Below are 26,540 nucleotides of genomic sequence, written 5' to 3'. Positions count from 1 at the left end.
AAGGGATTCAGACTAACCAAAGAGGGGAAAAAACGATACCTTGCGAAGATGTCGAAGTCGTCTTAGATCTCTCTGATGCAGACAATCTGACGAAAGGGGAATGTACAAAGCGAAAGAAACGATCACTCACTTTAATACTGGAACAAAACGAATGGGGTTTCAAGAAGTGGTGGAATTGAAACGGAAGCCTTGATTGCAGAGAACCAAAACGTAAGCCTTTTTTGGCAAGAGAAATGGTAGAATGAAAACGGAAATCTACCGAGCGAATGCTAAAGGGAAATCTGTTACGGTCGATTAATTGGCCAATTAGGATTTCACTTTGCTTTCTATCAAAGAATCAACGGCCAATATCAAACTAAAGACTAAAGGGACGGCCAAGATTTGATTCTCTATTCAATAATTAACAAAATTACAGAAATATCCATACCAAAAATTTCAACCATGTGTAATGATGTATTGAATTCCCGTTTAACCCTCCAAGCTGCCAAAACTTTTCCTTTATATATAGTATAGATAGATAGATAGATAGATAGATAGATATAAGCAAGACATATAGTTAACTTAATTAATTACAGATAATTTATGTGTCACATGCTTAAAAAGATTAATTTCATACGGTTATAATTAAAGTACAGTAAAGCTATATGAAATAAAATTATAACCATCAAGGTATAACATAATTGATACATAGTTGAGTTTTTAAGCATTTAGTCAAGGGTTTAATCTATAGATGTTGTGTATGAAGAAAGATTTGTTAAGAGAGACTTACCTACTAAATGTGATCTTCAAGTCTCAAAGGACTTAGTCTTATGGCTGCTGGTTGTGGGGTTATCTTGTGGGGGGGAAATTATACTAACCTCATTGATATATAGGATGTTCTGTACTAGGGAGATCTGACGTAGAAGACTGACAGAAAGTAAACCCTAGCAGAGTACTAAAAATATCATAAAAGGAATATTCTCATTAAATGTTCAAAAGGTACTTTTTACAAGGTGTTGACCTCTCCTTTTATAGAGGAAGTGATCATGATGTGGACTTTTACTGTACTTGGGCCTGACAACCGGGGCCCAAGTCTTTATGCATATAAGACAAATCTAAAGGAATCTTCCAGCTGGCGTGTGGGCCTGACTAAAGGAAGGGCGGGATTCGATGTTATTCCGTGAATCCCGCCAAGGTGTCTTTCGTTCATCTGATTACTCGATTTGGGCGGGCATAAGTATCCTTTATGTCCCGCCCATTCCACATGCCCCCAAGACATGAGACTCAGGTTCCTTGAGTCGAGATGTCTTTAATGCGCTGCCTTATAGTATATCACCATTCTTTGTAGTCGTGGGCCTGTCGCCGCATTCTTGCTTATGCATTAATCGCCATTTTGCTGTTTCTTCAATATGGCGCCATTTTCGCGTCCCTTACTACGTTGATATATCGCCATCATCATAACCGTCAGTCACGTCTTTTCAACTGACGCACGTATCCTTGTTTTCCGGGATTTCGTCATCATTGGCCATGAATGCAGTTTCTAATTGTGCGTCTCGAGGAATTATGTCTTTTCACTTCGCACCTTTTCAAATTTCAAATCCCACGACTCTTCACGATCTTTCCCACTCGTTCTCTCTCTTCCCTTTTCTTCTATAAAAACCCTTTTCACTTTTCACTTTTTCACTTTTCTGAAAACTTTTTTCCTCAGACTTCCTCTGCGATTTTCACCTTTTCCTCTTTGAACTCCGGCGAATCTCCGTCACCCCGGCCGTCGTCATTGCGCGGTGCTCTCCCATAGCCGACATCCTCTTTACTCAATCCTCCACTTCGTCCTCCGGTGAGTCCTTTCTCTTTCTTCTTTCTTGACACTGTTCGTCTTCTTCTTTTTTTCTTTCTGCATCTGTTCATCTTCTTTTTATTTTTTATGAAATTTCCCAGTATGTCCACCCAAAATTTCAGCCTTTCTTCCTTAGAACTCTCTTCACCTTCTACGGAGGGAGAAGTTTATGCCCCCACTGTTATTGAAATTCATTCCTCGCCTTCCACCCACGAAGATTCCGGTCCCGCCGGCTCCGTAGACTCTATTCTTTCCTCCAATGGAGACTTGTCCTCACCCGAATGGCGGTCCAACGCGCATTTGGTTGAAGATAAATGTCTTTGGCGCTCCATCTGGGGTAGTATTGGAAGCATCAACTCGCTTCGAATATCTTCCCAAGGGTTTACAAAGATAAATCCCGCCACCTCTAATAACGAAGATCACCTGTTAAATGTTCTTCCATGTGGCGAGGATGATTGTGTTCTTTTACGCAAGGAACCTTCTGATGAATCGCCCGACTTCTTTTTTGTTTATGGTTATTTCTTCTTGGATTTGAATATCAAACTCCCTTTCTCGCCCTTTATATGTCACGTTCTTACCTTTTTGAACGTGGCGCCTTGTCAACTCCAGCCCAACGCCTGGGGTTTTATTCGCTGCTTTGAAATTCTCTGTGAACATTTGAGTTGCACTCCCACCTATCCCTTGTTTTTCCTTTTCTATAAGACAGTCACCACAAAACCTACATCTGTCAAGTGGGTTCCCCTTTTGGCCCGCAAGAACATGAGCCGATTCACCGCCCTTAAAAGCCATTACAAAGTGTGGCAGAAAAAATATTTCAAAGTTATGGAGTCACCTGAAATGAATAACTTATTTCGAGATTCCGATAATAACCCTCTCTTCCCCTTTTATTGGACAAAAAACCCTCGCCGAAAAATATCTGTTTCATACGACGCCTTGGATGAATCTGAGCAGGCCATCGCCGATTACCTTCGTACACTACCAGTAATCTCTGGTCATGACTTGATTGAGGCGTCGAAATCCGGCACTTTAAATCAATTTTTTAGTAAGTTTATAATTTTTGCACATAACTTGTTTTTCTTTTTGTTCATGTACCTCGCCTAATTGATGCTTTCCATGCAGCCACGATGGGAAAAAGCAAGGTTGACGCGAACCCCCTCAAGATGAAGGAGTACCTCGCACAGTCTACTGCGGCGACGAAGAAGAGGATCGCCGAGGCTGAGCAAAAGAAGAAAAATGACGGCGCTTCGGGCTCTGACAACATCAGGGACCCAAAGCGCCAAAAGACTTCAAGCGCTGCTGGCAGCAGACCTCTTCATCAATCCACACTTGATCCAGCCGGTTTAGCTTCTAAAAGTAATCCGGCGGAAAAAAAGAAAGGGAACGACAACGTCCCGCCACCCCACCAAGACTCAAGCATTATCAACCGCCCGCCAATATTTTCATTACTTACTTTTTCATACATGGGAACAATTGTCCTTTCATTACATATGTCGCCTCATTAAAAACCATTCCAAAGAAAGGGAAAAAGAGTGCGACTTCATTCACCTTTGTTATTTTTTGTCTTTTTAACTAAAATATTGCTTCAGATGTGAGGCGTTCCATGTCCGTGGGACCCTCTGACCATTAAGTTGTTCCAACTTATAAGCTCCTCCTCCAACATCGCCTATAATCCTGTAAGGCCCGCCCCAATTGGGTGAAAGTTTGTTGTGTTTGTCGGGTATTGTATTTTTTCGGAGCACTAAGTCTCCTACCCTCATCTTTCTTGGCACTACTTTCGTTGTGAATTTTCTTGCAATCTTCACTTTTCCCGCCTCATTTCTTATGTGTGCCTCCCGTTGTTCCTCTGGCAACATAATTAGATTTGCTATCAGATTTTCCCCGTTGTCACTCTCATTAAACCGAGACACTCGCCAACTTTGGTTTTCTATTTCCACTGGGAGCATGGCGTCAGTCCCATAGGTTAAACGATACGGGGTTTCCTTTGTGCTTGATTGTTCAGTAGTGTTATATGCCCAAAGAACGCCTGGTAATTCCTCCGCCCAACACCCTTTTGCTTCATCCAACTTCTTTTTTAAGCCTTTCAAAATAACTTTATTAGCTGACTCGGCCTGTCCATTAGTTTGTGGGTGTTCTACCGAGGCAAATCTCATCTCGATTCCCATTTCTGCACAAAATTCCCGGGTGACATTACTTGTAAATTGAGTCCCATTGTCCATTACCAAAGCCATGGGAACCCCAAATCTGCACACAATTCTTCGCCACAGGAAATTCTTGACCTTGACCGCCGTGATAGTCGCCACTGCTTCAGCTTCTATCCATTTGGTGAAGTAATCAACCGCCACGATGATATACTTCATTTGTGCCTTCGCTACCGGGAATGGTCCCAAAATGTCAGTCCCCCACATAGCAAATGGACAAGGTGCCATCATGGTGGTTAATTCCTCCGGCGGGGCCTTATGCAAATCAGAAAAGACTTGACATTTTCCACATTTCTTAACATATTCCAGACAGTCCTTCTTCAATGTGGGCCAGTAGAATCCTGCTCTCAAAACTTTTACTGCCAAGGATCGCCCACCAATATGACTGGAGCATACTCCTTCGTGGACTTCCGCCATTATTCCTGGGGCATCTTTGGTGTCAACACACTTCAGCATAGGAGACATAATGCCTCGCCGATATAACTCCCCATCCACCAGTGTGTAGAAACTGACCTCTCTACGTTTTGCTCTTGAATTCAAATCGTCATCCTGTGGAGGGTTCTGTAGAAAATTTTTAATTGATTCCATCCATGAAGGCTCGCCTTCAGTTATTGACTTCACTGCTTTGAACTTCACTTCCACTAAATCAATACTTGGGCGAGGCAGGGTTTCTTGAATGACTGTTTGGTAATTGCCCAATCGCCCTGTACTTGCTAATTTTGCTAACACATCAGCTCTCTCATTTTGTCCCCTCGGGACATGTTCTATTTTAACATCTTTGACCTCCATCATCAACCTGCGCACCACTTCCAAGTATTTGGAAAGTTGCGGATCCTTCACCTGATACTCGCCTTTCACTTGCTTAACCACTAACTGCGAATCTCCTTTGATAAATAACTTCTGGACCCCCAACTCAATGGCTAGCCTTAAGCCGGCGATCAGAGCCTCATATTCAGATTGATTGTTGCTCGCCTTGAACTCGAATTTTAAAGACTGTTCAATGATCATTTTATCTGGACTCTCAATTGTTATCCCAGCCCCGCTTCCAGTGTTATTGGAGGATCCATCCACAGATAGGACCCATTCTCCTTGAGTCTTTTCGCCTTCTGTGGGCGTTAATTCCGCCACGAAGTCGATCAAACTTTGGACTGTGACTTGGCCCCTTGGCTCATATTGTATATCGTATTCCGATAATTCAACTGACCAGCTAACCAATCGCCCGGATAAATCAGGCTTTTGAAGTACTTGCCTTAAGGGAACATCAGTTTTAACTTTGACTTGGAAACTTTGGAAATAAGGCCTGAGGCGCCTTGCTGTTTTCAGAATCGCCAAAGCCGCCTTTTCATTTTTTTGGTATCGTAGTTCAGCGCCTTGCAGGGTGTGACTTACAAAATATATAATCTTCTGTTGTTTTCCTTCTTCCTGAAGTAACACTGTGCTGACCGCCCTGTTTGTGACAATCAGGTAGAGCATCAGAGGAACGTCTGGCGTAGGTTTGGATAGTACTGGCAACGTTGCTAATGTTTCTTTCAACTTGGAAAAAGCTTGCTCGCATTCTTCTGTCCATTGGAACTTGGAATTCTTTTTTAAACAATTGAAGAAAGGAGCCGCTTTGTCTCCCGCCATTGGCAAGAAACGTGCTAAAGCCGCCATGCGTCCTGTTAATCGCTGTACTTCCTTGACGCTTGTTGGACTTTTCATTTCTAAGATCGCCTTGCCTTTATCTGGGTTTACTTCAGTCCCTCTTGATGTTATCATAAAGCCCAAAAATTTTCCCCCTTGAATCCCAAACGAGCATTTCTCAGGATTTAGCTTCATTTGATATTTTCTTAATTGAGTAAATGCCTCCATAAGATCGCCGCCGTGATCACCAGCCTTGGCGGACTTTACAATCATGTCATCCACATATACCTCCATATTCCTGCCCACTTGTCTTGAAAAAATTTTATCCATGAGCCGTTGGTACGTAGCTCCTGCGTTCTTCAAACCAAAAGGCATTGTCTTGTAACAATAATTCGCCTGATTGGTCATAAATGCTGTACTTTCCTCGTCCGAGGGATGCATCATAATTTGATTATAGCCCGAGTAAGCATCCATGAGACTTAAAAGTTCATTCCCGGAAGCTCCATCCACAAGTTTATCAACATTGGGAAGTGGATACGAATCTTTGGGGCACACTTTGTTCAAGCTTGTGTAGTCCGTGCACATTCGCCACTTTCCATTGGCTTTTTTGACCATTACCACATTGGCGAGCCACTTTGGGTACTGTACCTCACGGATGAAGCGAGCCTTGATTAGTTTCTCAGTCTCTAATTGTACGGCCTTGTTCTTTTCATCACTCATTCTTCGCCTTGGTTGGATGACTGGGGTCGCCCCTGGTCGTATGGCCAATTTATGAGTGATCACATTGGGGTCAATCCCTGGCACATCATTGATGGTCCATGCAAAAAGATCCAAATTATCACCTAGAAGGGTGATTAGTCTTTCCTCTTTCTCTTTTGTTAAACTGCTACCAATCTTTAAGAACTTGTCCTTGACTTGCACCTGCTTGGTTTCTTCCAGAGGTTGTGGGCGAAAATCATCAACATCATCTCTTGGGTCTAAACTGAATCCTTCTTGTGGAAAGATTTCTGTAATTCGATGACTTTCCTTGGCGGCCTTTCGTCCATAAAGCGCCACGCTTCGTAAATAGCACTCTCTTGCTGCATTCTGGTCTACGCGCAGTATCCCGACCTTCCCATTACAGGCTGGATACTTGACAGTTAAGTGAGCAGTTGAAATGACCGCACAGATCTTGTTGAGGGTGTCTCGCCCCAAGAGTACATTGTAGTTGGCTCTGCACGCCAAGACTAAGTACTTTACTTGAAATTTCTTAACAAACTCCCCTTCTCCAAAAGCAGTTGGTATTTCCACATATCCCCGCACATTGACACGGTCCCCTGTAAATCCTACCAAGGTTCCTTTATATGGCCTCAAATCGGATTCCTTTAACACCAGGCGATCAAATGCATCTCCATAAATGATATACGCCGAAGATCCCTAGTCTAAAAATACTTTCTTCGTCACATAATTGTTAACCCTGATTGTTACCACAATTGGATCGTTGTCATGGGGGATCACATGCGCAAAATCCTGAGGTGTGAATATAATAGGGGAATGATTCACCCAACACTCACCTTCGTTCGCCTCCTGTACTGAGTGTACTGCCGCCACATAGCGTTTTCTAGCCTTACTTGAAATTGCACCCCCGCCGAATCCTCCTGCAATAGATGAGCATTCCCCAACAGGATCGCCCAACTCTTCCACTATCTCCTTCCCTTTGCCTTTGTCCCCTTGAGTTATCTTAGCGACCTCTGGCGTTGTTGTGTCTTTAACGAAATTTGCCAAATGTCCAGCCTTAATCAAACGATCAATTTCCCGCCTCAAGTTCCAACAATTATCTGTCGTATGCCCCAAAGCTTTGTGGTACTCGCACCACCTATTGGTATCTACATTAGCTGGCGGCCGCCGTGGTGGTGGCGGGTACTGCACAACGTTTGTTTGCCCAACTGCCCTTAAAATGGTGCTTAAGGGTGCATTCAACTTGGTAAGTGGAACTGGAGCTGGCGAAGCACCATGCTGACCAGTTGTGGCTGCAGTGGGACCTTGGGAATTTCTGTGCCATGTATTTTGAAATCCTGGTTTGGAGTTTTGATATGGTCCCGGTCTTGGTACACGGGGGGTTTGTGCTACCCTGGTTTCCTTCCCCGCCTTAGGTTTATCCTGTGACACCCCGCCGGATTGGGCTTGCTTGCGTCCTTCCTCTCTTTCTTGTTTTTTGTGATCATCTTGCTCAATTAATATGAATTCCTGAACACGGGCACGAAGGTCCATCATGTCTTTTGCTGGTCGCCTCGTTAAGTCCCGATTCAAATCACCCGCCCGGAGACCATTTTTGAAAGACGCCAAACATACGTCCGGATTGTCCTCCTCCAACTGAACCGCCATCTTGCTGAAGCGTGCCATGTAGGTTTTTAACTTTTCCCCTGGTTGCTGATGTATGCTGATAAGATCAAACATTGTTGCTTTTGTGGTTTTATTGGCGGAAAATTGAGTCAGAAACTTGGTAGATAGATCGGTGAAATTATCGATGGAGAAGGGCGGTTGTCTAATGAACCACTGCATCGCCATGCCTTTAAACGTAGAAGGCAACAATCGACACTTTACCGCATCCGTTGCCCCGCCGATCACCATTTTAGTGTTGAAATATCTCAAGTGTTCCATGGGATCAGCGTCGCCAGAGAAGGCGTCCAGTGCCATGGTCTGCAGGTGCTTTGGTATACCCACCCGTGTGATGGCGGGAACAAAAGGCTGGAACTCGACAACATCCTCAGCCTCGAGCCGTTGTTCTTGCTTATAGTCTTGTCGTTGGGTTAAATACTCCACCTGGGCTTGCAACTACTCGTTCTGGCTTTGTACTTTTTGCAAAGTATCCAACATTTGTTGCAAGGCCGCCGGAGTGATTCCCGTCACTACTTCTGGTGCTTTTCTCGGAACGCTGTTTTTGAAGTCGTCCAGATTCACGTATTCAGGCGGCGCTGATCGTCGCCTGACTCCTGGATCTGATCTAGCGATCAGATCTGAAGGTCTTCCCGGAGCAGCATTCACCAACGACACCGGTGACTGTGCAACCGAGTGAACCCCTTCCGAAGAAGCCTCCTGCTCCGGCTCTTGAGGTACTTCATGGTTGTTGTGTCGTCCGCCGCCGCGGCCGCCGTGACGACCACCCCCCCCTCCGGCGATGATCTCGGCGGCCCACGCCACACGAACGGGTTTCCATGGATCTTAAAGCTCACCGTCTACGTCAAGTTGTAGATCGAGGTAAGACCCACAGACGGCTCCAATGTTCTATACTAGGGAGATCTGACGTAGAAGACTGACAGAAAGTAAACCCTAGCAGAGTACTAAAAATATCATAAAAGGAATATTCTCATTAAATGTTCAAAAGGTACTTTTTACAAGGTGTTGACCTCTCCTTTTATAGAGGAAGTGATCATGATGTGGACTTTTACTGTACTTGGGCCTGACAACCGGGGCCCAAGTCTTTATGCATATAAGACAAATCTAAAGGAATCTTCCAGCTGGCGTGTGGGCCTGACTAAAGGAAGGGCGGGATTCGATGTTATTCCGTGAATCCCGCCAAGGTGTCTTTCGTTCATCTGATTACTCGATTTGGGCGGGCATAAGTATCCTTTATGTCCCGCCCATTCCGTAGGACATTAAAAATATGCTCTATCAAACACCAAGTACTGCAAAATAAAGGGAAAATTAATAAGAAAATAAAAAAAAACTTACTAAATTCAGAAAAAATATTGAATGCGAGAAGAAAAAAAAAAGATAAATAGAGAAGTGGAGTGTGATGAAAGTGATGTTCTTACCCTCTATATATAGGTCACGACGGTTCTTGCCCTCAGCAAACTATAAGAATGTTAAGTTATCGACAGTTATTAACTGTCAGTAAAATGGATGTGTCTTAAAAATTTTAGGTGACCGCTTTAACATGGCGGACATCGTTGACCAAAACCGTTGTATCCCTCTTACTTAGGTTCCACGTTTGGATAGAGGACTTTCTCATTGATCTTCTCCCTCTTTTGATATCTGAATCAGATTTACCTTCTTTTAAGTTTAATGAAAACTCTGGTTTATCTTAAAAAAACATTAATTTCGCTTTGTGAACACCTGATTTAGCCCTATATTGTTTCTATTGTTTATTTTTATTTTAAGTAAAAAAGTCATTTAAATTCTGAAAATAAAAAAGTATATATATATATATATATATATCTGAAATCTGAAAATAAAAGAATAATAAGGGAAAGAATGGCACTGATTGGAATCAATAAGCTTTGATTGATTTGCAATCCATTCGAATACTTGCCAAAAGAGGAAGGATGTGAAGAAATCGGGCAAATTGTAAACATATCAGAGGAAAAAGGAAAAGGGAAAGTTTGGGCGCAGAGGAGGATTTAAAAAGAGGTCACGTTTTGATCAGAGGGGGAGCCAAAACAAATGTGTCATATTGTGCTGGTTAGGTGGAGAAAAGTATAAATTTGCTGCAAAGTTTTTGGGGGGAACCAACAAAGTTCATATTTTTCACTAGTTCAATTAAAGTATCATAGAGCAAAAACCATGGGAACCCGAAGTTTGTAGAAGAATAAACTATGCTCTACTTATTGGAGGAGGAGGATCAAAATACCATTTCTTTAAACACTGTGTTTGGTTGTGAAGAGAGAGATAAAGAAGAGAGAGTAGAGAAGAGATAAGTTTTTTTTTTTGAACTCGAGAAGAGAGAAGTTGAGTAGAGAGAAATAGATGAGAGATAGAGTAGATTTATTGAGTTATTTGGTATGGTAGAGATAAAGATGAGAGATATGAGAAATGATGATGTGGAAGAGAGAGAAAAAGTTGACTTTTGATTAAAAAAATATTTTAAAAAACAAAAAAAGTCTGAAAGCAGATAGTGGCGGTTCTAAACCGCCACTAAATGCCTCGAAAATGAAAAATAAAATAAAAAACTAGTACATGGTTCCCTCCCCCATCACTGTTCATTTTCTCTTCAAATCGGAGAGACCCAAAATAGGCATGGGGTCCACCAATAAAACTCTCTCTTCTCTCATCTCTCTAACAACCAAACAAAGAGAGATAACCCATCTCTCTCCTATCTCTCTCTCTTCCCTCAATCTCTTCTCCATCTCTATACTACCAAACATAGTGTTAAGCTTCAAACACGTAAATTATTGCTATATACAACAAGTTTTGGAATGCTTAGAGGTAGAGAATGAATTTGTCTACATGCTTTGAATGTTTTTGCTTTTACATCGTGTTTTAATCTTCATATCCAAATATTTTACATGCTCTGTTCATCTTTTCTTGCTCTTCCCCTTCTCTGCTTCGTTGTGTCTTTTATTTTTTTTTGGACAATTGTGTCTTTTATTTTGGTCAATGCTGTCAATGGAGTTTGTGAGGCCTCTTGGCCCAATAGGTTGATCTTATCCAATTTTTTAGTGTCCCTGTTTTGGTATTTCAGATCAAGGATGGGCTTGGCCCATAACATCAAGTACGGTTTTTATTGTAGTTTTTTTGGTCACTTATTCAAATTTTTGGTTGTATGTCCCTGCCAATAATTTTTCTTGTTCGAACATGTGTTCTCTTCCTTACAAGGTCTAACTTACTTACTACTAGACAAACACATCGTTGATAGTTTTTATTGTAGATTTTGATAAGTCATATTATTAACTACAATAATTTTTTGATGCATAAGAAAACTACTACTAATAATTTTTTTTGTTACATTGGAAAGATGGTAAATCCCTAGACCTCTTGCTCTCCAACCTATATGTCTACCAGCTCTTACCACTTGAGCTATCTTTTAGAGACATTAATAATAATCTAATCATATAATTCTTTTTTTATGCTTCCAAAAATTACAACAATTATATATTTCTTGGTTATATTTTGTATTAATTAAAAAATTTAAACCGCCACAAAATTACACAAAAACGAACAGAGGACCAAAATCAATACTTTGCTATATTATAAGGACCAAATAAATAAAATAATTAAAGGGAAAAAATCAATAATTCACTATTTTAGAGGCTCAAAAAACATATGTATCTCAAAGTAAAAATAATATTATAACTTAAAGGGGCAATAATTATTGTGTTATCAGAATTTGACACATCTCTTGGTAGCCACTTAAAAGTAGGGTGTAAGGAGGTACCACATAACTCTACTTTAAATCACAATTTGGTGGTTTAAGTTATTAGATCAGTTTAAATTTTTTCACTGCATCCGATCATCATTGGTTTGAGTATCGGGTTTGGAGATTTAAGACCCAACCCAATTCGTGAATCCGATCAACACGAGTCAACCCAAATAACATAAGTAAATAATATTAGAAATAATGAGTGGGTCTCTTTCTACACATAGCCTTTTGGTTTTGGTTGTGCTTCACCCCAACTGTCACCCTCTCACGACATAACCCTAGCAAAGAGTCAATCTCACTCACTATGCTTCCATTTGCATAACATATCACTGACCTCCGCCAAATAATGAATGATTCCAATGACCTATTCTCACTTTTTTTTATTCTTTCCCTTTCTAAGTGTTGATTCAAACTCTTTGTGTTAGTTAGAAGCTGCAATCTCGACATTTCCTCTTCGTGCCTAGCCTTTTTTTTACTATTTCTAATTTTTTCTAATTCATCATGTTCCTTTTTTTTGAATTTAGTGCAAAGTTTGTAAAAATATAGTATTATTTCTTCAAATCCGATCACCCAATCCGAAACAATTTATTCAACATTGGGTTGGTTCGGTTCAGGTATAGAGGCAAAAAATGAGAAAATGAGTACTTTGATTGGTTTAGACTTATAAACACCTTAATTTCATCAAACTTAACTCAATTGCACCCCTACTTACAAGTGTGACAATTGTATAAGTCTCATAAATGAAAATTTTAATATATGTTAAATCCAAATCTATAATTTTTTTAGGCTTAAATACCCTTTTGGTCCTTGAAATTGTAAAGGGAATTAAACTTGGTCCCTAAAAAAATTTTGCATCAAATTGAGTCCATAATTTTTTTTTAATCAAATTAAGTCCTTATACTCAATTTTGACCGGTCAACGGTCCAATGACAAGTCTAGTCAGGTGAGGATGGCCACGTGGACTTTTTCACATCAATTTTAGTCTCTTGAAAAATATCTTAATCAATTTTAGTCATTGTTCTTCCACCTTCATCTTCTTCCACCTTTTTTCCTTTTCCTACATAACTCATATCCTTAAATCCAGAAATTCAAAAACCTAAAAAAACTATATGTTCATCATATCCACCTTGTTCTTTTAAAACCTACAAAATTATAGGCAACAAAAAAATGAAGGTGGGAGAACATGGACTGAAATTGATTAAAATCTTTTTTCAGGGACTACAATTGATGTGAAAAAGTCCATGTGGTCATTCTCAACTGACCAGGCTTGCCACTGGACCGTTGACCGGTCAAAATTGAGCAAAATGACTTAATTTGATTTAAAAAAATCTAGGGATCCAATTTGATGCGAAATTTTTTCAAGAACTCAATTTGATTCCCTTTACAATTTCAAGGACCAAAAGGTTATGTAAGCCATTTTTTTTAAACAGAATATATATTATTAACGAATGAGAAAATACCATGAGAACAACCCTCTCATGAGGTAGGAGTAAGCCACTGTGCATCCAACCCACCCAAACATTCTATTCCCACCCCCTTAAATGTCAAACATAGAGAATGAACCACATTAAAACCTTACTCGAAAAATTTATTGGGAACCAAATATATAAACCTTAAATTTAAATCACTACAAGAAATGATGATTTTAGTGTAAAAAATTAAACGATGCAAAGTTGTATTAAATGGAAACTTAATTATACTTATGTGCAACATCGTACGTATTGAAAATGTTTAACATCGACTAAGCTGCTATGAATGTAGGTTGAAATGGATGAAAAACCACTTGCCAAATTCGTCCGACGTCAACTAGTAGTGGTTAAGTTGAACTCGAATCAACTCATCTCGTAGGTCCATGACCTAACATCAGCCTGATGGTTTCTCTGCCTAAATGAACTTGTAAGTTCGCCTCCTCCTTAAGCCCACCATCACACTTCTCATCATCACCCCTCAAACCATGTGGTCTCCTCTACCACACACGCAGGGGCGGATGCACGTTAGTGAGAAGAGGGGAAATTGTTTGGATTTCTCTCAAAATACTATGTAGTTGTTATAATATAAAATAATTGAGTGCTCCCACAAAATTTTGTAATGCCCCCATAATTCAATAGTTTTACCTAAAATGCCACTAAAAGATCAACTTGTACTTAGGGCTGCCCACCGGTCGGATTCGGGCCCAAAACTCGGTTTTGGACGGGTGAAATCAGCCTCAGGCCAACGACCGCCACCGTTCGATCAGTAGCACCGGGTTGATCGGGTTCGGTCCTTGCGGGTTTCGCGTTCACCGGATCGGTTAAGCAGAAACCGATCAGAGAATAAAAGGGAGAAAAAAAGTTCATACAACAGAGAAAAGAGAAGAGATGGAAGAAATTAGGAACTTTTGATTATGATTTCAACCCAATACAACAATAATAAATACAACAACCTCATTAATGCAACAAAAGAACTTCATTAGCGATGGTGATACAACAAAAGAACTTCTTTAACAAATTAGGTCGTCGATCTCGTTGAGAGTGATGCATGTGGCGGAGGATGATGGTGGGCAACATTGATCGATCTGCGAGAGGAAGAGAGAGATAGGGTGAGGACAACGTTGATGGTAGGCGACTTTGATGATGAAAACGATGAAGCCAGCGGAAGGGAAGAGTGGAAGAGATCTTTGTGTGGAAGTTTTTGTGGAAAATTGGAGAAAAGATGAGATGGGGGTTGTAGTCATGATGGGAGGAGGGTTTCTGGTGTGGGTGGCGGCGCCGGCTAGGGTTTGAAGAGAAAGTTAGAAGGTTAGAAGGTTGGAAGGTGAAGTTCTGGAGAAAGGGAGAAACGACTGAATGATTTTTAGGGTTTATGTGTTAATGAGAGTATTTATATGAGTTAGGGTTTTTTTGTTTTTTTTTTTTCTGAACGGTGGCTTTGGCCTTGTCTGAGGTGCCTAGGCTTTTTTTTTGTTATCGGAGTTAGTTCGGTCGGTTCAGTCGGTTTAGAGGTCAAACCGAACTCGACCGAACCAAACCACCACAGACTGATTTTTTTAACCCGCGAACCGAACCGGCCCACCCGAGAAGCCTTGCAAAAAAAAAGCTGGACAACCCTACTTGTACTTATGATCTGATTTTCTTATTCACTTTTTACTTTTTCAATTTCAACCAGTGTTGTCTCATATCCATTTCTCTTTATAAACATCCACCATCTAGACAAAATCAATAAAATCAATGTCTATATCGAGATAGGGAGAAACTATTTCAATTTCAACCAATGTGAGTATATAGATATATTATAAAAGTATTAGTTATTTATGCCGAGGACAGTATCTATTGACATTCCCTGGCTAATTTTTTTAAAATAAATTAGTTGCAGCATAACAAAATTTAAAATTATATGAGTTACTAAAAAACTTATAAGGGTCATTTTATTCCTTATTCCATTAAATTAATAATTTTAGGAGTATGAAACCAATAATAGTTATGTTATTTTTTCAATAGAAAAGTTTCTAAAAAAAAACCAAGAAAAAGGCAATCCTCTTCTTCTCAATCTCAAGTATTTGATAAAATTTTGGGTTCATTGATGAAAAAAGTTTTTTTTTATAAGAAAATAATTAAATTAAGGGGGCACAAGGGATACCCCAACTCTTAATACAAAGAGAAAAAAAAAAGAGACAAGGATAAAGGAGAAAAAAGAAGCCTACAATATGAGCAAGAAAGGCATGAAACTACCAATCTGCATCACCACATAAAGCATACCCAACTCTGGAATTACAATGTTCCTACCCACATACAACATACCAAACTCTACAAATACAAAGCTAGTCAAAGTATTGTATCAGATAGCTACATAACGATTCATAAAAACTTCATAATAATCCTCATTTATTTTAAGGGTAAGAATTTCATATTATCATCCTAGTAATAGAGATGAAGAGGAAATGTCTTTTGTTATAGTTTAAAATATAAAATTTTGTAGAGAACAATTGTGATATGGATTTGAACTTTTAATAGTATTATATTTTTAACATTTTAAATTTATATGTGTGCATTGTCTCCACAACCTAAAATTCTTGAATCGGTCACTACACACACGGTTCTGCCCCATCTGTCTCATCGCCCCATGTCACTTCTCCCCTGCCCCCGCATCTCCCCTCAACCACATGATAATGATTGTCAAGGTTTGTTTTCACTAGAAATCCATTTGAAATCATTTTTAGTAATATTTTCCTTTTGCCATACATTGATACCATTTCAGAAAATTTGAACTTATCAGTTTCACATGATGTAGTACGATTATTTATTTTTACAATTTTTTTCTTTTTAGCATCAGACAAGGCTACAACATTAACATTAGAGTCGCCATATATGACCGATTCTAAACGAAATTATGGTAGTGTCGGCCATCATATCAAGTATGTAGAGTTGGAAAATTGACACTATCAGTTAGCGTCAACCACGCGGCCAACATTACACATTAGCTTTGAGTTGTTTAAAGATTGTTCCAACACTGATGTCGTTAGTGAATTATGCCAGTAGCATTTTGTTACACGAAAAAAATGGTCATATGATGTGGTAAATATCGCTAATGATCACCTAAAGTAAATGAATGGAGCCCAGAAGATAAAAGCATTTTCTTCTTCATCTAATGAAACAGAACAACAAGAAGCTGTGAAAAAATGAATGTTTTAATTTATTCAGAGTATATATAACTTTAGATCATGTACATGAGAGGAAACAAAAACTATAAGTGATCAAACAGATAAAAATATGATTGTGTTTTGTATACATACTTACCCTATAAAGTAAAAAAAAATTAAAAACAAAGAAAACACCCCAAATCGATTAATAAATTCCGATCATGGCAGTGCTTTGTCAAAAAATTTAGGCATCAATCCTCACATCAGTTGTTGAACCAATTCCAACTTGCAACCATGGCGAAGAACTGCTACCAATGTTAATATCCTTTAGTTCACTCAATTTAGCTAACTTGACCTTATTATCAGCTTCATTATTATCAACATTTGTGTTGTTGCAGGTGTTATTATTTTTGTCCTCATTATTAATTTCATTATCAACTTGGTTATTAAGGTGTTGGTGATGACTCTGACATGGACTATTAATATTGTCATCTTTTGTAGCAACCCATGGCTGCAAGTAAAATTCTGTAGAAACATTCCTTCTAGCAAGATCATTTGTTGTTGGAGCAGGAAGATTGAGATCTAGCTTGAGATCAATTGGCTCAGAAGAGGGATCAAATTTTGGCACTTGATCCAAATGTTCTTGAAATTGTTGAAATCTAGCCAGTGTAGATGTGTCTGGTGCGTTTGATGTGATCCAATGACACCTTTTGTGTCCTCCCAAGGCTTGCCCTGAAGAGAAACTCCTGTGACAAATTGAACATTCGTGCACTTTGGATTTTTTCTTGGAAGAAGAAGAAGCCAATAATGTGGGGTTGTTGTTGGTGGTGCCATGATCAAATTGAAGAGTGGAATTTGATTTTGCAAGGTAAAGCTCTTCCTGCATGAAGAGGTCATCCTCGGCTCCAGCAAAGCCATCATCGAGGTTGTTATCTAGTCTTGCAGCGAAGCAACCTTTTACCTTTTTATGACTCGCTCTATGCCCGCCCAATGCTTGGTGCGAGTTGAAAACTTTCTTGCACGCTTTGCATTCAAACAAACCGCTCTTGGCAACACCTTTGGCCTTATCAGGGACTCTATATGACAAAGGAGCAATGAAATTCATGGGGTTTCTTCGTTCTTCATCCCGGCTAGCCGATGCACATGATTCCTCAGGCTCTGCCACGAGAGGATCCACAATGGCATTGGATAACATCATCAAACAATTGGCCAAGTCTTCTTCCTCGCTTGAAGGACAATTGTAATTGAAGCTTCCCACTTTTGTTCTTAACGACCTTTTTCTCTTTGACCAGCCGCAACCTCTCCGGCCACCGTCATCATCGGCGGCAGCATCTGACCCCGGAGAGGAAACGAGAGACTCCGCATCTTCGGAAGTGCATTTCCCGTGTTCGAGGAAAGACTTCCAAGACAAGAACTCCTTGCCACAATTCTCGCATGCCCTGCAGCTCTTAAGCCGGTTTGGATTTGTTCTCAGAGCATACATGCGTTTGTTGCTCGGTGGCACGTTGTTGCCACCACCACCGCCTTCCCAATCGCTCGCAGGGTCATCATCGTCCATGTGCACCGCTTCATCGCCTATTCCATGCGCCCTCATGTGTCCTCCTAGAGCTCTTCCACAACCAAATCCTTTTTTGCAAATTTTACAAAAGTGTTTGAAGTTTGATTGTTGATCCACAATCAAAGCCATAAAATCATGAAAATGCTTGTGTTTGTGTTGAATGGTAAAAATTAAAAAAAGAAAAAAAAAAGAAAAGGGGAGGGGAAAGAGAGGAAAAAAAAGGGACAGATAGACGAGAGGAAGAAGTGATGAGTTAATGCATGAAAGAAAGGTGGAGTTTGTTGGTGTAGTGATATATAGTTGTTGTTGGGTTGTATGGTGAAAATTAAGGGGTAGTAGTCCTAGTTTTTAGTTGGAGTATTGGTTGGACTGATTTGTGGATGTGAGAGAGAAATGCAAGTTGATTTGACAGCAAGAGATCAGTGACAAGTGGAGGAACCATGAGAGGGGAGACTTTTTCCACGACATTGGTGTAGTGGCGCCGCCTGTTGTCAAAGGTGGTCCGTTTAGTGTGTTTGTGTTTGTGTGTTGTGTATTGGAAAGAGAAAAAAATAGTATACATGTTAATTTCTGTGTATAGTGGAAAAAGGAGAATTGAAGTGAGTGGTTCTAACCAACATTTTCTATTCATATCCTTTCAATTCCAAACCAATGAAACTAACCTATGCTTCTCCTTGCATGTCGGTTGGTTTATGTTGCTTTTCCATCCAAATATATCATTTTTTTTTATCTTTATAGTAATTACAATCTGTGATCAGGATAGTTTTTGGTCCATGTTTTTTGACTGGATTTCCTTAATTTTGTTTGAAAGTGTCTTGCTTTTTCCCTTAGAAATGGTTAGAATATTTGCAGATTTATAATTTGTACGGAGAATAGGTGCCTTTAAATATCATGATAATTGACATGGAAGCAAGGGAAATGTCAGGATAGAAATATCGCCCTCTTTAAACTTTTGGGACAACTTATTAACTTTATTTATCATGATCATGATGAAATGATCTATAGTTCGATCTTTACTGCCACAACTCTTCTAATTAAAAATTAAATTTCAGTACACAGTAGATGAATTTATGTATTATCCACACATCCAATCCAAGTGAACTATTACGTGAGATAACATGTTAAAAACATAACCATTCATATGTATTTTACCCAACAAATTGAACTTCTGCGATAATCATAATCATTCTAGTTAAATTTTAAATTTTCAGTCAACTTAAAATTCAATTCTTAAGCTATTTTCTAATATTATCATATAACCTTTTACTATTTTTTATTTTTTATTTTTTTGCCTTGCACGGCTCGAATATGAAGGGTTATTAAAAATACTAGTAGTGTCGCAGTGGCGATGGTGGTGGTGAAGGGCGGTGGAGGGGACTGTGAGGGAAGGTGGTGGAGTTGGTTATATTGGTGTTGCTGTAGTGGAGGTAACATTGTTGTAGGACAGTGGTGGTGGTGAAGGACGGTGGTGGCAACAACGATGACAGTGGTGGTGGTGGTAGCAATGGTGGTGGTGGATTGGATTGGGAGGGGAAGTGGTGGAGTTGGTTGTGTTGATGGTGGTGATGATGGCGGTAGTAATAGTGGTGGCGGAGATAGTGGCGATGATGAAGGGTGGTGGTGGTGGTGGATGTGGCGCTAAAAGTGGTGGCAATATAGTGGTGGTGGTAGATGGCTGTGGTATTGGTGGTGGTGCTAGTGGAGATGGCGGTGGTGGAGGGTGGTAATGGAGTTGGTTGTGGGGGTGGATGTAGTGGTGGAAGTGGTGGCGGTGGTGAAAGGTTGTAGTGGCATTGGGTGGTGGTGGTGATGATGGTAGTGGAGTTGGTTTTTTTATTTATAAATGTTTGGAGTATTTATTATTTTTGTTGGGTGCCATGGTGAGGTGTTTTATGAGTTATTGTATAATGACGTATTTGAGAATGTAATACTCTTTTTCTTTCATTAGATTTTTCTCATTGAGTTTTTCCAAACGAGGTTTTAATGAAGCATATTCTTATAATAGGGTCATCAAAGAGGGGGTATTGTTTTGTTTGTGATGACTGGATTTGGGCTGGTTTTTTATGATACATGTTCTCATGTGATTTCCTCATCCAATAATATTTTGGGTTAAGCGTCATATTGGTCCCTGTCTTTGTGTCGCCGTCTGAACCAGGTCCCTCCCCGGAAAATTTATTGATCTGGGTCCTCGTCTCTGAAATTTTTTGGGGCAGATCCTCGCCGGAGGGCGGAGCTCCGGCGAGTGCATGTGTGGCATGCTGACTAGCTTTAATGAAGTGAGGTGGAATTAAAAAATAAATAAAAATTCAAAAATAAATTACACCTCAGGTTTTTAAACATAATTAACATAATCCTAATTAAACCCTAACTTGATTAACCAAAACTAATTCCCCCCCCCCAAACTTAACCCAATTCACCTCACTTAACCCAAATTCCCAATTCCGAAATCAATCTGAAGATTTAGGGTTCTTCTTCTCCTTTTATCCTCTCTCTGTTCTTCATCGTTCCTCTTCTTCCTCTAGTGATTCTTCTTCCTCTGGTCGTTCTTCCTCATCTGGTTGCTCTTCTTCTCGTTTTGGTTCGACATCTTCACTGCAGGTCATAGCATGGATGGTTCTGATTTGAATGGTTCTACTGCTTTGTCCTCTCATTCAATGCAAGGGTCACGGTCTGCAGGTTCAAGGGAAAAATGTGAATGTGGCCTTCCTCTCATCCTTTATACTGCTGGTACTCGAATCAACCTAGGTAGGAGATTTATGAGATGCAGAAATTGGCATGTAAGTTTGGTACTCGAATGAACCCAGATTTTTGAGATTTTTAAATTGAAATTCAATTTTTAATCACTTTCCTAACACCTAGCTTGGTTGCTGCAGTTACCAGGCACATGTGATTTCTTTTTTTGGATTGATGATCCTGTTGAAGAAAGACAGCCCAGACATGTAGAGGCTGATTCTGCCAATATTGAGAGTGGCAATTCATCCAACTCTGTGGTCCCTGAACCTGATTTGAAGAAGAAGATGAACAAGTTGAAGAAGAAGCTTGAATGTGAGACATTTCAGAAGAATGTTGCACGTTTGATTGCTCTGATTTCTTGGATAGTCTCAGTTCTGGTGTTTATGTATTACAAGAGTTTTAAGGGTTGAAATTTTTCAAGGGTTTGAATTGTATTCTGTTTTGGGTAGTTGTTTTGTGTTATGGAATTGTTCAACTTGTTTGTGTTAGTGTTTGGAAGGTTGTTTGTATTTCTGGCCTTGAATTGAAGTAGTGGCTTTACTTTGAATCTTGGGTTGGTGTAGCATGAATTGAAGTTAATGAAATGCAAGAATAGTTGTTGTGTCTCATTTATGTCTCATTCCTGCTTCCTTTACCATACACATTTAACATGAAAGAAAAAATAGCATAAGGACTTAAACATGAACTAAACATCAATATGAACTTAAACCATGAAGTTAAACTTCAACATGAATACATAAGGATGACTTAAACATCAACTTGTTGTTTGGACCATAGTAAGACAACATACTGGACCATAGTAAGACAACATACAAAACAACATAAAAGCACTTATAATAACAAAAACAAGTGGGCATAGTATTGTGGTCCACAAATCCCCACTCCCTAAATATTACAAAAAAATTGACCCTAGTGGCCATGTTGTCATTTGGTGCTTTTGAAAAAAAAAAAGATTCCCACTCCATTAAAGCTATCCCTTCATCCGATGATTAGTCAACTTGAACCTCCAAGGGTGTTGTCAAGCACAACACTACACTGTGTTGGGATATGCTCTCCAGCTTGCTCCTCTATTATCTCCATGTTATGTCCTGCATCTACCACATGAACTGGATCTGAGCTGCCAACTTGAGGATTTTCAACAACAGAACATGAAGTGCTTGCACCTCCATTCTCACCAATCAGTGCATCTATGTATTTTCTTTTAATGCAAGTATCATCAACAGATCTGGGAATTTCAGGTACCTTTTCTTTCTGAAAGATATGTAAGAGAAAATTAAATAACAGATTTGGGAATTGCAGTCTTAAACTTCATGGTTTTCATAGGTGTAGGAAATACCTGTTTTCCAGTATTCTGAGGGACATGAACACTAGCAGTAATTGGTTCCCTTATCACAACACCAGGAAGAGAAGTTTCATTTTGGGTTTCCTTGGGGTATTTCTTACAGCTTGTCCTATAGTGATCATATTGTTTGCACAAACTGCATTTCCTAACCCCTTTTTTCTGTTTCAATAAACAAGATGCAACATATTAAAAGCTGCAACTACAACATTTTAAACTAACAATATGTAAAAGGGTTTGGTGTTAATACCTTTGCTTTATTCTGTCCAGATGTTGGTTGCTCTGTTCCATCAACAGCTTGAGAATCCAGGACTTCATCAACTGGAGTTGCAGTTGCTGCAGTGACCTGTTGTGTATCAGCTTCCATATATTGATCCTGTGCTGCATCAAACTGTGCATCAATCTTTGCTTCATTTATGTCTTCTTCAACTTGGTTCTTGCAGCCTTTCCTATTGTGTCCATACTGGTTGCACCTGCTACACCTCATAAAAGCACCTCCTCTCTTCAATTTGTTTGGATTAGGGTCATCATATGGGTCCCTCCTTCTTAATTTTTTGGGCCTCCCTGCACCTCTTTTAAACAGTGGTGGCAGAATGCACTCAGGGTCATTTGGTGTCACAACCCATTGGTTAGGGCAAAGTATGGCAGTTATTTCATGTTCATAAGTAGCCCTGAAAGCACCTCTCTTGTAACAGTCATCAACATAGCTCTTTGGATCATAGCCCTTGAAGTTAATTCCACATACTGCATGCCTGCAAGGAAAGCCATTGATCTCCCAGAACCTGCAACAGCATGTCCTATCCCTCAAGTTTACAACATGTCTCTCCAAAGTAAAAGCATGGCGAACTTCAAACTTCATTTCTCCCACTTGCTTAGGAAACCAATTCTTGCTCTTTCTCACCTTAAATGAAATTATTTTGAGTGGCTTGGGCATAATCTGACCAGTCCACTTGTTCATCTTCTCCATTTGTTTTGGAAACCTCCCCATTACATATGTCATAATCCACTCCATCATGGTGAGAATAGGTTTGTCTCTGGCCAAAATAATAGCTGCATTGAATGACTCCGAGAGATTGTTCATTATGACATCACACTTTGGATAAATGCTAAATGCATGCATGCACCAGGAAGATGTTGGTTTCTCCATCAACCATTCAAAGGCAAGCATATTCTTCTCCTTAATGAGCTGCATTTTCTCCCTCCATGCTTCTTCATATGTAGCTTTTGCTGCTGCCATCATTAAGTCCCTTAAAAGAACTCCACCACCAAACTTGGTCTTTAAATTTGCATACAAATGCCTCACACACAGCCTGTGATCAGAACCTTGCAGCAACTCTTCTTTGAAGACTTCCATCAAACCCTGCCATGATGACATAACACAAGACAGTCAATTACATTATCACCATTAAAGCTATGTTTTAATTGTAAGAGAAAGAACATGATAATATGTACATTTACCTTTTGTTGGTCTGAGATAAAGACCCATCTTCTTGACCTTGTAGGGTCAATGTCGCTCATCAACAACTCCATAAACCACCTCCAACTGTCCTTGTTTTTAGATTCAACCACAGCAAATGCAAGAGGGAAGTATTCCTCATTTGCATCACGAGCAACAGCTGACAAAAGGATCCCTCCATGTTTAGTTTTCAGATGGCATCCATCCAAGCCAATGAATGACCTACATCCCCTTAGAAACCCTCTCTTACACCCTTCCAAGCACATATAAAATATACTAAACCTAGGATGCAAGCTATCTCTTGGTGTTACAAAGTTCATCTTGCATGTGTTACCTGCATCCCTTCTTCTCAACTCATTGCCGAATCTCCATAGCAAAGTATACTGCATCTCAATAGCTCCATCAACCTCCTCAGTTGCCAACTGCTTACCTTTCCAAGCTCTGTATCTAGTAATTCCAGTCCCAAGATTTACCCTGAAGTCATCAACAATCTCATTTGTGCTAATTTTGTTTACAATCCTAATTTTGTTCAACAATTGTTTCTTCACCCATCTACCACTGGCAGACTTATTATAGAAAACCCTAGCACATGTGTGCTCTCCCTTCAGAGTTTTGATTCTATAAGTCTGTTTGTTTCCAATCTGGCTGCATAACATCAGAAATGGACAGCCATCACTCCTGCATCCCACCCAACATCTCTTACTGTCATTCTTCAGGAATTTAAATTCTCTGTTATTGTTCACAGAGTAGTCAGTGAGGGCATCTTTGAATTGTGTAAGTGATATGAAGTCCATACCCAGTCTGAATTTGAAATCCGGGCCCATGTCATCCTTTCTGAATCTTTCAAACCTTCTCCTAGGAATGTCTTTATGATCACTATCAGTGGGGACACTCTCAAGGTCCTCACTCACATAGCCTCCATCTAAATCTGAAACATTTCCCCCATCACCAATATCCCCATTACCACCAGTTTGTTGAAGCATTTGGGCAATGTGCTCATTCAGTAGGGTCTCAGCCTCAGCAAATCCTGGGTTTGTAACCTCCCCATTTTCTAAATCCCTTTCTTCATCACTGTCATAGAGCCTATAAACTTCTACAGAAACATCAGAGTCCTCATTTTGGTCTTCCTGGTTACCATCAGCAGCCAATTCACCATTCACCCCATCTACTACTTCAGGAACAACAATTTCAGGCACCACAACATCAGGGGTAACAACTTCATGCACCAGAACATCAGGAGTAACAACTTCATGCACCACAACATCAGGAGTAACAACTTCAGGCACCACAACAGATTCAGGGAGAACATATTCAGTAGTTTCAGGGAGATCAGCTTCCAACCAGTCATCTTCTTTTTCCAGCATTTCAATTTCATTATCAAATTGGTCATCATCAGATAAAACTACAACTTCAGGAGGGCCCTGAGTTTTTTCCTGTCTCACCATTGCTTGCAACCGATGTGACTTTCTCACCTTTAGTTTCTCCAGTTTAACTTTTTTCATAGCATCTATCTTCTTTTCCTTTACTGCAGTATGTAGAGTGGGAGGGTCTTCAGATAAGGACTTTGGTGCATGCACAGGGGGGAGGTCTGAGGATAGATTGTCCACAAATATGTAAACTTCACCCCAATCATTTACAGTTGCATACTTAGCCAACTCCACAGCATCCATATCTGTTTTGTAATTCCTGAAAACATGTCTGGCAGCATCCTCAGCAGTAAACCACAGTAAATCAAACTCCTTGTAGCCAAGTCCTTTGACAATTTCCACAGTCTTAGAGAACGACCAATTAGCCTCGTCAAGATCATGGAACTTAGTTTTGCCACCACCAAAGTAATGCCAGTAAGGAGCACTTCCAAACCAACCACCATGTCGCACAATCAAAGTAAACACCATCCTGCGAAATACCAAATTTATCAACCACATAAACAAAAAATGAAGCATGCTAATATAGAAACCATGAAACCCAAATTTAGCAACCACATAACCCTGCAAATATAGCAACCACGATACCCAAAACCCAAAACTCAAATCCAAACCCAAACTCAAAACCAAAACCAAAACCCAAAACCAAAACCCCAAACAACTATCGAAGAACACTATCGAAGAACAAGGACAGAACAAGATCAAAACAAAAAGAGATTGAAGAGTAGAGGACTAACGAAACTTACTTCGAACAAGCACCAGCAGTAGACGCTTCAACGAGTGGCAAGAACGACCGCCGAACACGGCCAACGATGGAGAAGTCGATGAAGAACGTTAGAGGAAGAGGGAAAATTAGGGTTATTTGGTGTGAATCTTCAGATTGATTTGGGAATTGAGAATTTGGGTTAAGTGAGGTGAATTGGGTTAAGTTTGGGAGGGGGGGATTAGTTTTGGTTAATCAAGTTAGAGTTTAATTAGGATTATGTTAATTATGTTTAAAAACCTGAGGTGTAATTTTTTTTGAATTTTTATTTATTTTTTAATTCCACCTCACTTCATTAAAGCTAGGTAGCATGCCACACATGCACTCGCCGGAGCTCCGCCCTCCGGCGAGGATCTGCCCCAAAAACATTTCAGAAACGAGGACCCAGATCAATAAATTTTTCGGGGAGGGACCTGATTCAGACGGCGATACAAAGACAGGGACCAATATGACGCTTAACCCTAATATTTTCAGCTTTTGAAAATAATTACACATAAATCAATGATTAGATACAATAGTTTGAGACTCTCAAGTTTTTTTCCTAAAAAAAAGATTCACATCCGATATATCTGTATAAGAAAATAATGGTAAGGATCAAATTTGAAAGTAATAAATCCTAACGGATCGATTGACATATCTTAATAAACTATAAATAAGGAGATATTGATAACCCAAATATATCACAATTTTCTCTTTGCTCCCCCTTAGGTTGAAGAGTGAGCATTGTGAACTCCTAATTTGCTTAGCAGCTCGTGAAATTGGACGAGACTAAGATCCTTAATAAAAATATCAACATGTTGTTTCTTGTGAATAGAAAAAAAAAATCATCTATCAATTTTATCGCTTTCTTTATTGATCACAGAGCAATAGATTAATCTCGTAATTATCAGTTGTAGG

At 39.8% G+C, this 26,540-nt stretch overlaps 2 protein-coding genes across 2 annotated transcripts; one reads left to right on the top strand and one right to left on the bottom strand.

Annotated features, from left to right (window-relative positions):
• Window positions 1-16,429: 16,429 nt before the first annotated feature.
• LOC130748297 (zinc finger protein ZAT9-like) lies at window positions 16,430-18,550 on the bottom strand. The gene has a single exon (XM_057601480.1). The coding sequence runs from the start codon at window positions 18,055-18,057 to the stop codon at window positions 16,615-16,617; it is 1,443 nt and encodes a 480-aa protein (XP_057457463.1). The 5' UTR covers window positions 18,058-18,550; the 3' UTR covers window positions 16,430-16,614.
• Window positions 18,551-19,408: 858 nt separating this feature from the next.
• On the top strand, window positions 19,409-21,071 carry LOC130743927 (uncharacterized). The gene is made up of 3 exons (XM_057596138.1): window positions 19,409-19,502; window positions 20,527-20,705; window positions 20,802-21,071. Exons 1-3 carry the CDS (start codon window positions 19,409-19,411, stop codon window positions 21,069-21,071), a joined length of 543 nt encoding a protein of 180 aa, XP_057452121.1.
• Window positions 21,072-26,540: the final 5,469 nt, after the last annotated feature.

This window comes from Lotus japonicus, chromosome 3 (genome assembly GCF_012489685.1).
Source record: "Lotus japonicus ecotype B-129 chromosome 3, LjGifu_v1.2".
Classification (NCBI taxonomy): domain Eukaryota; kingdom Viridiplantae; phylum Streptophyta; class Magnoliopsida; order Fabales; family Fabaceae; genus Lotus; species Lotus japonicus.
The sequence above is the reverse complement of the archived record's forward strand: the minus strand, read 5'-3'. Positions and strand labels throughout refer to the sequence as shown.

Excerpts from the sequence above, each read along its gene's own strand:
- LOC130748297 (XM_057601480.1), bottom strand. The coding sequence starts at position 18,057 with ATGGCTTTGATTGTGGATCAACAATCAAACTTCAAACACTTTTGTAAA.
- LOC130743927 (XM_057596138.1), top strand. The coding sequence starts at position 19,409 with ATGACAGTGGTGGTGGTGGTAGCAATGGTGGTGGTGGATTGGATTGGG. Across the intron at positions 19,503-20,526 it reads TGATGGTGGTGATGATGGCG|GTCATAGCATGGATGGTTCT; the intron begins GTAGTAATAGTG and ends TCTTCACTGCAG. Across the intron at positions 20,706-20,801 it reads TGAGATGCAGAAATTGGCAT|TTACCAGGCACATGTGATTT; the intron begins GTAAGTTTGGTA and ends TGGTTGCTGCAG.